We start from the raw sequence: 14,135 nt of genomic DNA, 5'->3' as shown, positions 1-14,135 counted from the left end.
CCTCCACTAAGGCACCTATTCCACTCTTTCTTCTTTCCCTCCAAATTCACCCCTTCCCTCACTGCTCAGTTCAAAGACACAGTTACTGCAGTTTTTCTATCTTTAAATCCGCCTCTTCTATCGCACGTCACCAGTGGAGGGGGAGACGGTGAAGGATTGCTGATACTGTAGAAGCTTGGGCAAGTTGGTGTGACGTGGTATTTCAGCAGCGCAGGGGACAAAGGACGTGACAAGTGCACAGAAGACACGGCGCTGAACTTACAACTGGTTTATTGAGGTGATTTTCACTACTTTAATACAGTGGCAACCAATCTCAAATGAAAAGACAGATACACAAAACAGATTGACGAAGATGACAATTCCTGAGCACAGGTCTACAGTGGCACAAGACCAGCTGCGCACGTTTTTCGATTCTCATCGAAGAAACGTAGTTCTTTATCAGACAGAGCTATTGAGGCAACGCTTACGCATTCATCTTGGAATTTATGGATTTCATGAGCATCAATGATTTCACGAGTGATTTTTGTTCTATTATCTGACAGCACTCGACACTGAGTGAAGGACTGTCGACGGCGAATTTAAAATGCCAATTTTGTTTTAATTGAAGCACATCATTACTATGTGAGAAGGTAGATCTTCATGACTGTTCGCCCTTCTCATTGGCTAGGAGCGAAACCCGCCCCCCCCCCCCACACACACACACTTATGAAGTCCACGGGGGGGCCCTTTAGACCAATTCTTCAGATGCGCTGGTGGCGGCTGATAGTAGTGGTACATTGTGGCGGTGCGCGGTAGCGTTATGCTAAAATACTCTTTTGATAAATACACCTCCCCACCCCGTATTTTTCCTTGAGACATCTCACTCCCAAGCAAGTTCATACCTTACACGGATCACAGAAGGTATTTTACCAGGTAAATTTGGCAAGATCCGCCGTTATTGGTCAGGAAGTTATCACGTGATCCAGGAGAGCTGACTGGCGTCAACAGGTTGTGTTACGCTCGGGCCGACGACGTGCGTAAACTTCGCAAAACGTACCTGATACAGCAGTCGCTGTGAGTAGAATGTGACCTTCGTCAGACCGGCAGGGAAACTGGCGCTGCTTTGGTGCGGGTGTAGCGGCCAGTCAAAACAGCCTGCATTGCCAATATAAATATCACAGTTAAAATTCTCTTGCTTACTGAATGATCTAAATGTACTGTGGCGTCGTCCCGAGGACATAATCTGGAGGACTTTTTGGACGTTACGTTCTACGGAGGTCATTCCACAATTCAAGAGATGCAAAGAGGTTTGATACAAGGAATCCGAAACAATACAAGGCATTTAATCCACATTCATCCTAAGGATGCCCCTGGAAGACATTTAGGATACAACTTTCTGGGACACGAACCAAATACATAAAATAGGCTTAGAAGTAAGAGGTGAGTGGCTTCTCTGCAAACACTATTTATTACGTAACAGTATATGCAGCGGAAAGACTGGCGAATAATAAATCTGGTGCTTCTTCGGCCACACGAGGAACACCTTCGTATTACATACGGAAGTTCTCGAGAAAACAATGCCCTCTATCTACAACCCGCGTGACTCGTGAAGTGTTTGCGTGAACTGAAATTCCGATCGCCGCTCGTCAAACATCTATAGTTGCCCGTTATCCTATCGGCGGCACGTGCTCCGGTAAATCCTATCCTTGAAAAACCAAAGCCGTTAAACGTTCAGGAACGCTGCAAAGCATGATGTCAGGAGTCCGCCACGCCTGCGATAACATCCTTCTCACGGTGGGAATACCCGGCTGGCACTCGATGTTGCCGGGACGCGCTGTAAGTATCGAGCACCCGCGCCCTCTCCCGACGATCGTCTCTCTCATTTCTTCCGAAGTCAAGGCCCCTTCCGTTTTTAACCGAATTACGTCTGCGGCGCTTCTTGTAGTTTTCTGTTCCGAGGCGCGCGTGTGCTAACTTGAGAACTGTGCCCATGCTCGCATACCCACACACCACTTCACGACGCGCCAAACGATCGGCGCGATTGCATCGCCGACAAGCAATCGCAAGCGCCACTCCAACGCGGCAAAGAAACACACGAGAAGCTGCCGCTGCCGCACTTTCTTCCTGTTTCAGGTTTTTCTTTATCTCGCGCTGGACGCACAACACGCCGCGTCGGAGAGCGTGCGTCTGCGTCGGTGTCCATTCATCGCCGAGCGCTAAGAGGAGGAGGCGGTGCCGTTTTTCTGACGTCGACGTTACGTCACTGGCGTCGTCCGTTTCCGCAGAAACTTTCTCTCCTCTCCCTCTAGTATAAAGATGGCGGCCTCCATGGCCGTTCTTTCATTCGCGCGTCGTCTGCTGTTGCCGCTCGAGCGCGTGCGCTTTCTCAGTGCTACTGCCGCGCCAACCGAATATTCGTCGGTGGCGTCCGTGCAATTTCTGTCCCAGTTCGCGGTCCCAATCTCATTGAGTCAAGACGGAGCACTCCAGGGCAGGATTTTTCCGCACCCGAAGAAGAAATGGTGAAAAGAACGGACGAGGTACGTGAGCATCGGCACTGAACTTGCGAACTCTTGTGTTGTCGCCTTCTTCCAGGCAGCTGAATCGGACGAGCAAATAAAACGCAGAAGTCACATTCATTTCCTTTTTTGGAATGAATGAAACGAATGGGCTCGAATATAATGAAAAGCCCCTGCCCTTTTTTTTATCTGCTTGTTGTAAACAATGCGTGTCTTACGGGACAACCAAATGAGACAATCCGGGCAAAGTCTAATGCATCGACGATAACGAACAGGTTCACTTCCGCTAGAGATTGTAACGTCGCGAAATCTTAGCGGACTGTCTATGTTACAGTGATTTCGGGCAGTCTGAACCTAAACCGAAAAAAAAAGGCTAAAAAAATCATGCTAATAACGCTATTCGTTCGCTCCAACAACAAGCAGATCTGCTGATAACCGCCCCCTCGTTTCAAAGGCATATCCATATGTGTTAGTCAGTTACGAAAGAAAGGCAAAAATAAAACTTGTACGCTACTTTCACATTGGCATAGCGCCCGTAGGGTCCACAGCCATTTCCCATAAGGTTTGGGGAAGAAGGCTAATTTGCTTCAGATAAAGAAAAAAGTTATAAGAACTGTCGATGATAAGCTCAAAATAGTGCTTCATGAAAGTCTGCTCGGCTCCCGAAACAGCAGAACGGCGAAGGCCAAGCCAGTGAGTGGCTATAACGAGTTACTGTGTAAACCTGTTTGTGGTCCGTGACGGCCGGTTTTGCTTTCCTGCCAGTCGGCCGAACTGACACGTGCTGGAGCTTGCCAGAAAGCGCGGTAATCGGCGGACGTAAACCCGTCCAGGTATTATATAACAGCAGAAACAAAATAATTTCCCGGTATAAACAGCCTACGCAGTAGCTCTTAACGTTGGTATGCAGGAGCGAAGGAATTTTGAGCGCTTTTCCCGGGCTGTTGCTGTTGTTTCGTCTGCTCTGAACGCGTCTTGGCCTCAGCCATGAAGAATTAGCATGCAGGAGGGGGGTGTCTTGGCGCTCGCTCATATGGGTAACGTTCATTTCAAGTAGCTGACCTGCTTTTATTTCTTTCCTCGTTATTTCGTTTTATTTCGGACTTTTTCTGTCTTTCTTTCGTTCTCTTCTCAAGAAATGATCTCGTTGGTTTTTCCGCACGGCTGCTCTTTTCAAACCCCGAGGAACCATAGCGGCCGCGTTTTAAACATGGCCAAGAACGTGTCTGCAGGAGAGGCCTGGCTTTTCATTTTTTTTTAAAAAATCGCTAGCTGCGAAAGGCTGAGGCTGTCTGAGCACCATTATTCTGCAAAGTGTCTCTGCGCATTGGTATTTTTATTCGCTAGCTGGCGTAATGACAGCTTTGTCGCAATGCCACTGATTCCTGTTCTGGACGCGCTCTGGCGATTTCGCTGAAAAAACCTCGTGACGAAATTTCTTTCCTTGAAAAGCAAACGAGAAGATAACCCTTTGCAGCAAGCCATTCGGCATGTTTTTCTCTATCACTAATAGGCCCCCTTCGTGTTCTGTGCGTTTTTACAAGCGCAGGTGTTTAGGTCGACGATATACGCAACTTCGGCTAAAAAAAAAAATATTGAAACATTGTTGAGCAACCCGCCGCGGTGGCTCAGTGGTTAGGGCACTCGACTACTGATCCGGAGTTCCCGGGTTCGAACCCGACCGCGGCGGCTGCGTTTTTATGGAGGAAAAACGCTAAGGCGCCCGTGTGCTGTGCGATGTCAGTGCACGTTAAAGATCCCCAGCTGGTCGAAATTATTCCGGAGCCCTCCACTACGGCGCCTCTTCTTCCTTTCGTCTTTCACTCCCTCCTTTATCCCTTCCCTTACGGCGCGGTTCAGGTGTCCAACGATATATGAGACAGATACTGCGTCATTTCCTTTCCCCAAAAACCAATTATTATTATTATTACATTGTTGAACTTTTGAGCTATTTATCATTAATCAAATGCCTCCCAATACTTTTTGAAGCAATTTTTTTTTTATTTTGATGCAAATGATCTAATGCATCATTAAAGTCTCAGTAAAGGATACGTACCACATTTTTGTTCTTTTTACGAAGTCATTGGTACAGTTTCGCACGTCTTTTTTCTACTAACTTTTTAGTCAAAATGGTTTTCAAGTGATGTCATTCAATGCCTTGAGTCATTCTGAGTCAAGGATGGTCATTATCGAAGATACATGTGTCTTCTATACTATCTTTTTATACATTTTGTGCATGGGTACAGGCTAGCGCTTGCTAAAAACGAAAACACCGGCGTATCGCATCGAAAAGGTATTTTGATTGTATCTGGAATTTTAACGATACTCGATACGAAAAAAAATACAATGTGAGGCAGATTTTCAGACTGCCATGAGTCAGACCAGGACCAGGCGACAGCGCATCGAGGAAAGGGATAGAGTATAGTTAGAAAGAGATGATGCCAATGCCGTTCGCCCGGCCAGTCTTTTTCTCTTTTTGTTTGGCAAATAGACCACACATACCCCCTTACGAAAATTTCTTTGTACAGTCTATAGACTGTCCACAAACATCTGTCTATAAAGTCTATAGACTCTCTATGAACAAACCCTAGAGAATAGTGTATTGGAAATGCAAATCCTCTAGATAGTCTATAGAGAATCTAGATTTTTGGCCATACACTTTCAGTTGGCTTCCGTCTATAGACAGTCTATAGACTATGATTAGACAAAACGAAATATCTATAGGAAGACATTAGAGTATATAAGAAGTCTATATACTTATATACTCTATATTCGATGACAGAAGGGACGAGGATACAGGCTCACCTTAGGGTTGCAACAACACCCCTTCACCGCTATTTCAAGCTGCGGTGGTTGCCAACAGAAATGGAAGACTTTCTCCGTCATGTTCAAGAGCTCGCAGTCGCGCACTCTTCCACGCACGGGTGATTGGGGTCATCAGCGTCAAATGCTCCAGCTGACGCGTTCCTTTCGTTCGGAGAGGCAAGCGCTACAACGAGAGGTGTTAGTGAAAATTTAGTTTCTTAACTACACCACCAGGATAGTCAAGTCGACGTGGCCAAATTCTTCACTCATATCCGCTGATAAAATGCACATTTATAAATACAACACGGCACCGTGCTCATCTCCTCTTGTACAGAGCGTTTTTTCATTTTATCACTGGCAGTTCGCGGCGGCCTCCCCCTAATGGTGCTCAGTTATTCTACCCGGGGGGAACAGAGACGAATGTGTGCCACTCTACGAGTCATTGCTCCATCCCCTTATAAAAATGGTCTATAGACAGTCTACAGACCTCTTATAGACTCTCTTGCTTTCTTATAGATATTTCATTTTGTCTACTCATTCTCTCAGACTGTCTATAGACAAAAGTACTAAACGTGCATGGCCATAAATCTATCGATTGTCTGTAGACTGTCTGTAGAATTTGTATTGCCTATAGAGTGTTCTCTAGGCTTCGTCTATAGAGAGTCTATAGACTTTATAGACAGAAGTCTATGGAGAGTTTATAGACTGTCTAAATAAGTTTTTGCTAGGGTCTTTAGTGATCCCCGCTTCCGGGGCTCGGGACTCTGCTGGCTGCGTTGGTCTTGTAAAACGAAGCCGCGTCCCGGCTTTGAGCATCCTCGGTTCTGGGATGCGTATCAGGTTGACAGCTTTATTCTCTAGTTTATAGCGGAGCTGGGTAGAACAGAAAGGCATGGCAGTTAACCAGGGATATGCCCGACACCCTAGTCGAAATCAAGGGGAAGAAATGGGCTTGGGCAGGGCATGTAATGCGAAGGCAAAATAGCCGCTGGTCCTTAAGGGTAACGGAGTGGACTCCAAGAGAAGGCAGGCGTAGCAGGGTGCGGCAGAAGGTTAGGTAGGCGGATGAGATTAAGAAGTTTGCGGGCATGGGGTGGCCGCAGCTGACACAGGACAGGGTTAATTGGAGAGACATGGGAGAGGCCTTTGCCCTGCACTGGGTGTAGTCAGGCTGATGATGATGCCCTAATGGCTTTTACGCTGCACGTGAATCGGGGAGGAAAATGGGTGGGAGAGAGATAGGAGAGGAGAAAATTGGGAGTTGGTCTAAACTGATACGTGGCCATGCATGGTCTTTGCGCGTTCTTTGCGATACATGAAAACAAAACAAATTCTATCAGGGTTTCTACAGATGGGAACTGAATTTTGTATCTCTCTGGTCTAAAGAACGAAGAGAGATGGTAGAGAATGTGCCAGGTTCGGGTCTTTGGATTACCAGGCTGGTCCGGGATGGTGTGGTGGTCACACTCTAAGCACCAATACGCCAATATGGGAATAAAAAGAGAGTACGATTTACCCCCTTTTGTACTCCTTTATGTGTACAGTGTATAATTACCCGGCACAAGGAATAAGTGCGCCACCGAGGGCGAAGCCATACAAGACGTAGTGGAAAACGGGCTAGCTATTTAGTTTCACTTACACGCAGGAAAGAGCCCAGCTTGATCCTTGTGAAAGCTATACACTGAAGAAAACTCATTCCAGTTATTTATGACTGTGAGTAAAAATCGATTATGTGACTCTTTCTGCGCACGTTGATGTTTATCTTACAACAAAATTCGCATTTATTCGCGTCGTAAACGCATTTAAACATTTTCCCGCCATTCGATTCAAACTTGCAACATCATCACTGGGAAGGACTCCGTGATTCTACTGAAATTGAATGGCGCTGTAGCCTAGCCTCTGGGATCTCCGAAGAAGAAACTTGAGCCGAGGTACGCAGTTCATTTGCAAGACCGTCCGCAAATGGCGACACCTTTATTTATTTTTTTTTACTAAACGATTTGTGTTCAACGAAAGAATCGTCTTTGTCGTTAGATCGCGGTGATCTGTCGATGCAGGTCAACTTAAATCTGCTCTCAATGTTCATTTAAGTATGGCCTGCATCAAGCGCAGGGCGCTGATGACAATGAAGCGAAGGTCATATGTGCCGAGGCTATGACATGAAGAGTGAATGTCAATACAAGATGAGCAAAGACACTCAGCAGAGACGACTCCAAACGAGTAGTGTGTCAAAAGTTCACATATTCTTATCCCTTCTACGCTTGGTCCGTCTGGCTTTGGGCCTCTGGTGACATCTTAAGAGGGAGCCTGGTTGGTGCGCAAGGCCTTGATGAGGCTCCAGGATGATGAAAGTGGCACAGAAGCTTACTCCGTGAATCACGTTTCTCTATTCGGCTCGGGCTTATTTACCGGATATTTTGTCGTAGGTTGATATGTATAGTCCCTAGAAAGCCAATTTCATTATATGTGTTGCCAAAGGAGTCTTAAATAATGTCGCCTTGAGTGAACCTTCAAGCGTGGCACTGCAGTAGACGATTTTTTTTTTTACATTTGAACGCTTGACTGTTGTCTGAAACAAACGCTTTAAAGGGAAGGTAAGGGAAAGTTCAAAGAATTTTCACTCATCGTGAAAATTGGTACTGTGGGCCGTTCTGGGTATATCGATGTTCTCCCGACATTAATTCCTGAGAAAATTGAATTCAAAAACGTTTTTTTTTCGCTTAGCCATTTGATTCACACTCGCGATACCAAGAGCGAAAATAACCTCTGTGATTAGCGATTGAAATGAATGGTGACCTGGTCTGGCCTAAGGATCCCCCCCCCCCTCCAAAAAAAATATCGAAAAAATTCTAATTGTGGAACATCTGCATATAGTTTGCTCATCTAATCCAATCTCCGTGTCCAGTGAAAGTCGCCGATTTAGATTTGAAGGCGGTATTCTATCGATAGATGCCAAGTCCGAATTGCCCTGTGTCTCTTCAAAGATAACGCGACGCACAGAATGATAACGACAGATGTCCGCTTCTATAGCATTTCACCCCGCGCTGGGAGTTCCATAGAACTGACCCCCCTGAGAATGCCTCTTATTCAAACGCGTGCATTATCTCCCTCTCATGATCTAGCACAATGCTAAATGATAAATGAGGGGCAATACGCTTAACACCACCACACCTTTCTTGCGATAAGCGATCAGGAGGTCGACTGTGCATACATTCGTCGTAAATATCAGCGTAGTGTTTCACCAGTGCTTTGCAACTCCTTATCGGACTCCGTCGGGGGTTTTTCAGGCGTTTGCTGTCCACACGGCTCTCTCGACTGTATACAGCTCAGCCGCTCCGTTTGTTCAAGTCAATTTGTGCGGCTCGCATATCGATATAGACGCATAACTTCCTGCTCTAGTATACTTAATCTGCTTCAAAACGAGAGACGGTTGATAGCTTATCGCCTATTTGCCTTTTTGCCTATTTGCCAGTACTGATACCGTGACACGCAAGCACGGCAGCGGTCAGATATTGAGGACATCGGCGCCACCAGTGATAAAGAAGCGGCCGTTTTTGTGAGGTCGATAAGAGTGACCAGAAAAACAAAACGGCAGTGGCACTTGCTATCACGTTCGCAAAACAATATGGCGTACACGATACAGACATAGCCACGATTGTGAAATCGACCTCTTTATGTACACCCGGCCACTTCTTTAACAGTATCAACTGAGCGTTGAACAAAATGCCGTGCAGCACTCTGTGACTAAGTGAAGCAAAAAAAAAAACCGCTAATAGTGGAACGTACTTTAGTGGAATAGTGGAACGTTCGAAAGTGTGCATTGCCTCCCGTTCCACCACCTTACCCTAACACAGGCAGCCAGTTGTTCAACAATGGGGTGATACTGTGCTCAACAACACAACAACGACAATTTGTTCAACACTGGGGTGATAATAATTGGCCAGGTGTATACAGCCCTGTACATTGCGAATTCGCTACTTTGTTTCTGAGAGTCTGCTACAGCTAGCAGTGATTTCCATTTGTTTCATACGAGCTGAGTGCAGTTATTCCAATCGCAATTGGGCTGTTTTTTTTTTTACGTTCGCTAGCGAACCAATTAAGAAAGTAATAAATGTTTCTAAAAACAGCCTTTCGGAGGGCGTTTTGAGTAGCGCTTCTTTCGAGGTGTACCATGCAGGCAGATTTTTACAGTTGAAACGATGCAACTTCTTTTTTTCTGCGCTGCTGGCTTCATGTACAGGTTAAACAATAAAAAAATGATCCCTTTACCTTTCAAACTCTAATCTCACAAATCCTGGTGTTTCCATGCTGATATTTCCAAGTGTTTTGACACTTTGTGCGAGATTTTGTGCAGACCTGTGAAACAAAGAACCGCTGGTGATAAGCATGACTCGGGCCTTGCCATGCTAAATAGCTTACTTGATAAGAGAAGCTTTTATAGAAATGGATCGGTTTGGTTTCGTTTATATGGGTTTAACGTCCAAAACCGACTCGGGCTATGAGAGACGCCGTAGTGAAGGGCTCCGGAAATTTCGATCACCTGGGGTTCTTTAACGTGCACTGACATCGCACAGTACACGGGCCTCTAGAATTTCGCCTCCATCGAAATTCGACTTAAGCTTAAGACTTAAGGCCCTTAAGCCAAGCCTTAACGGCATGACGCGATGTATTTTGTGGTTTAATATCCGTGTATGCAGAATTGCTCATTCTCTACTTAACATTCATAAATGGCGGCGAGTCCTCATGCCACTACCAGCGCAGTGGGGCAGCGGTTAAGTGATGCGCCAGTGCCCCGGAAGGTGACTGTTGCAAACACAGCCACCCGTAGGATTGTGCACCCCAAGTTGTTCAAGTGTGGTACACTGACGGTACCCTCTTGAAAACCCGGCGTGGGCGCCTAGTCATTTAGTACAGCACCGCCTTCGAACACAGACAAAACTGGTTCCTATATGGCTCGCACCAACTACGGGAAATAGCGCCTACCACCCTAAATACTCTTTCGGGTGATCTTGGATTCAGCGTTTCTCTTAAACAGTTTAATGAAATTATCAAACGCAACTTGACGCAAAATGACGTGTAAAATCCTTAAACTTCTGTGTTCTGATATGTTCATATTACGTTTGACATGTATACACCATATTTTCTGTTTGCGATCAATATTACTTCCTCCACACTATATATCTTGTATTTTTCATCTTTTTCTCCATGCGCAAACGAAATCTGGTTGCAGGTCATGCTTTCTTGCTCTGCTGTGACTACTTTTCGTTCAATGTGCGAGCCTTTTTCTGCGTAGCATGTTCACTTTTTTTTTCTGCACTGTGCTCCAAACTGTACAAAGGAACTCAGGCCTTGACAGGCTTTACAGGTATTTTGCTTGAGCTCCTTCTGTCTTCGTTGGAAGTATAATATTCTTTGATTTAATCGAAGGCAAGCAGTAAGGAGACGGTATAGTTAGTCTTATAATAAACACTGACGCGTCTCCAACCAAAAGCTTACCTATTTTACACACCCTAGCTACAGCCCCCAGTTTCCCCTGAAGAAGGAGCCGAGCCGGCTTCGAAATCGTTAGGTTTTAAATTTAAAAAAAAGTTTTTAGTTGGAGACGTGTCAGGCTTAATTATAAGTCATCAAGCCCAACCAGACAGACAAATCTGTCAACATGTTTAGTATTCGGTACGGTTAGTTAAACCCGAGTGATATAGCGGAGGGTCGACTGAGGTGGAGTGTCCAGAACGGGTTGAGAAACCAGCTTTCCCAGCACCAAACTCTCGGAAGAGTCGTAATCAATGGTCCACGTTGTCCACGCCATCGGCTTCCGAGGAAAGACGGGGTAACGTCCGCCGCCAAGTGTCCACACCTGTCTGCCCCCCCCCCCTCCCCTTTTACGGCCAAAGTCTTCTTTGTCTGCAACCATGCGTCATGAAAGGGAAGCCGAGGTCACTCCTTCGACTAATGCCCGTGGCATGCCCAGCGGGCCCTCAGGACTCGCTTTGCCTTGGCGGTCAGCTGGAGCTATATCATCGCGTGCGACGAAAAGTGCCCAGAAGAGATCAGGTTTTTCCCCTGAGACGCTCGTACGTTGCCGCACGGCTGCGCAGCGCCTGCATTGAAGGACGCTGCAGCGGCAAGAGTTCCTGAGGTCAATCCCAACGTCGGCGTGGCGTGTCGGGCGCGCTTCTTTTTGTTTCCCTCTACCCCCCCACCCAGTCAACCCTCTCGCTCCAGCTTCTTCCATTAATGTCCACTCTCCCAGCTGCCAGCGCCAGACACGCCGCGTGCCCTTTCCCGGGCCCACCACCAGGGATGTTCGTCCAGGCTCGTTTGACCTCGGGGCTGTCTGCCTCCCCGCCGGCACGTGCTGTGCTGCGCTGTGGGCGGGTGATTGTGACGTAACGCGGACCCCCCCCCCCCTCCCCTGCAACCCTTCCTCTCTCTTTACCTGGCTTCTATGAGTTGCGGCCGAGGAAACGAAATGTGTGCTGCGTCCGTGCACACCAGGATGTGTCCGAGACTCTTTCTGCCTCTGCGGGGTTTTGCCCCTTTAGTACTGGGAACTCGTCGCGTGTCACTTTCCGTGCACTCACTTGTTTTGACTGATAATTGTATGCAGTGTTGTGAAAGCTGGAGCTGGTGGTTGATCCAGTCGGAAGAGGTAGCGTCAGTGAGTCATCTCAATCGCACGCGCGTATTCTGTCGCCTACACTTGGTTTCGGAGGAGTGCCTTCTTCTGTTTATTGTTTTGTGCGTCGAAATGCGGGAAAGCAACAGTTGGGTGTAACTAAGCGCAACGACGGATGCATCGTTTCAAGCTGTCAACCACCGACGCCATGCGCAGAATTAGCATGCGATGTTCCGAACCGAAGGTTCGGCATTAAGAACATTTTAGTTGAAGAGGAAGGGAGATAGCAAAAAAGGGAGGTGTAATGGTTTGACAGGTTCTGTCTGAAGGGAGTGTTAAGCCAAATTACAGCCGCAGGGTAATGCGGCAACGCTGTCTGGTAGGACAGCTTGACAGATCTGACGTCTTTAATGACGTCGGGTGGGCTCCTAACAAACAACCCTTGACGAGGCTTGTCGGGGTGCGGCAGCCCGTGCACTGTCTGGCGTCCATCTTGCGACGAAGTGCGTGGAACAGGTTGCAGTGAGGCCGTTGCCACCAGGTTGCTTCTGTGCTACAAAGTAGTTCCTGTCGAAACAACCTAAACTGACTAAAGTGTCAAAGAAGCGCTTCTTATAAGGCCGCTGAGGAAACGCCTGGAGCGTATTACTGTTACGCATACGTCATTCTACCTATGATTAAAGGCTGTGGAAATGACAGACACTGTCTTGCAACGTCTGCAACACTAAACATGCACACACATACTCAGTGGATGTGTCTTACTGCAGCCTGTGTGTATGGGCGCCGATTGAATTGCTTATTGTGCTGGATAACGTTCCACGCTTCGCCTTTTCGCAGAGCACGGGCATTGATTTGGTATCGACTTCGTGGACTGCCGAGTCGTTTCTGGACATGTCCCGCGAGGCAAGTAGATGCATCCCCTTCGGTTACCCGATACAGGGAAATATCACTTGAACGAACTTTTCAGAGAAAATAACTTTTCAGAGAAATGAACTTTTCGAAGAACGTAATCTTCAGAGAAGCAAACTTCCCTCATAACAAAACTTCCCCGATAACAAAACTTTTAAGATTTTACGAACTTTGGCAGAATACCTCGCCATGAACGCCCTTGTATCCAACGCAAATGGGCTTCAGTTAATCGAACTTCGGCGCACTGCGATTTTTAGTTCAGCAAACATTTTGGAAACCGTTAAACTACCGCCTCGGCTCGGAATGTATCAATCACGAGGCTTACAATATTATTGGCCCTCCGAACTGTGAACACGTCAACTCCAATACTTAACAGCTTGAAAAACATCGCATCGCCTTTACATTCGTTTTCGAAAGTGGATGATATATAGCATATCTGCTTTATGTCGATGCAGTTACTCAGGCTATACCTGTAGCCTCGGGTTTAGCTCTACGTACATGATAGCGCACTTGCTTTAGTCGAAGTCATTAATTCAAAAGCATTTCATCAAAAAAGGGTCTAGTGCGTCTAGAAAAGTTGAAACCCTTTGCCGCCCGGTAGGCATTGCAACTATAAGAGAAAGCTGTACAAACCACAGAAGCATAGATGAACTCGCTTTACTAACAGAGATGTCAATTAATAATAAATGCGAAAACTTTGGAAAGAAACTATCGAATATTACCAAACCGTCTACACGCACAATAGTGTGCACAAACGGAGTTTTGAGCATCCTAGAGCAAATGCCTTCAGAACCATCTAAATGCTCGACATTTGCTTCGGTTCTTAGAAATAAGCCGCTGTCTGCTCATTTTAGTAGAGCGGACTTTCATTCAAACCATCATGGCGAAGCGCAAAAAAAAAGAATCCCATATGTCGTGCGGTGTCAGTGCACGTTAAAAAAAAACACTGCCGGTCGCAGTTGTTGTTGTTGTTGTCCTCTGTTGGAGCGGCTCATGCCCAGAGTGGTGGATGGGCCAGGGTGCCTTGTACCGACAAACAATTGTGAAACAATGACTCATTTAAGGCAGTCGAGGGGGTTGAATTTTGTGCTTAATTCGAAACCACCCTCCACTACGCTGCTTGTTTCTTTCTTCTTTCTCCATCACTTATTTTGTAGCGATAGCTACATTACGGTAGCATTTCGAGCCTTCAGCGTGGCGGCGCCGCCACGCTGTGACGTAGTTGGTCACGTGGTACGGAGCAGCTGCCGGCGGCGCTGCGCCGCGACTGGTCACGTGGTTCGTCACGTGACCCAGTTCCACTC

The 14,135-nt window shown here is 46.7% G+C and overlaps 1 protein-coding gene across 2 annotated transcripts in view; it reads left to right on the top strand.

Annotated features, from left to right (window-relative positions):
* The first annotated feature begins 2,315 nt into the window (after positions 1-2,315).
* LOC144107709 (sodium-dependent proline transporter-like) overlaps positions 2,316-14,135 on the top strand; it is a 40,789-nt gene continuing 28,969 nt past the window's right edge. Inside the window, exons 1-2 of one of the 2 annotated variants that reach the window (XM_077640839.1) lie at positions 2,316-2,519; positions 12,760-12,825. In XM_077640839.1, coding sequence (XP_077496965.1) covers positions 2,499-2,519; positions 12,760-12,825 — 87 coding nt within the window. In that variant the 5' untranslated portion in view covers positions 2,316-2,498. The remainder of the gene's footprint in view (positions 2,520-12,759; positions 12,826-14,135) is intronic. The other variant, XM_077640840.1, reaches the window with a different exon arrangement.

The sequence above is a fragment of the Amblyomma americanum genome, chromosome 10 (genome assembly GCF_052857255.1).
Source record: "Amblyomma americanum isolate KBUSLIRL-KWMA chromosome 10, ASM5285725v1, whole genome shotgun sequence".
Lineage (NCBI taxonomy): Eukaryota > Metazoa > Arthropoda > Arachnida > Ixodida > Ixodidae > Amblyomma > Amblyomma americanum.
Note: the sequence above shows the minus strand (reverse complement) of the source record. Positions and strands in the feature narration are given on the sequence as shown.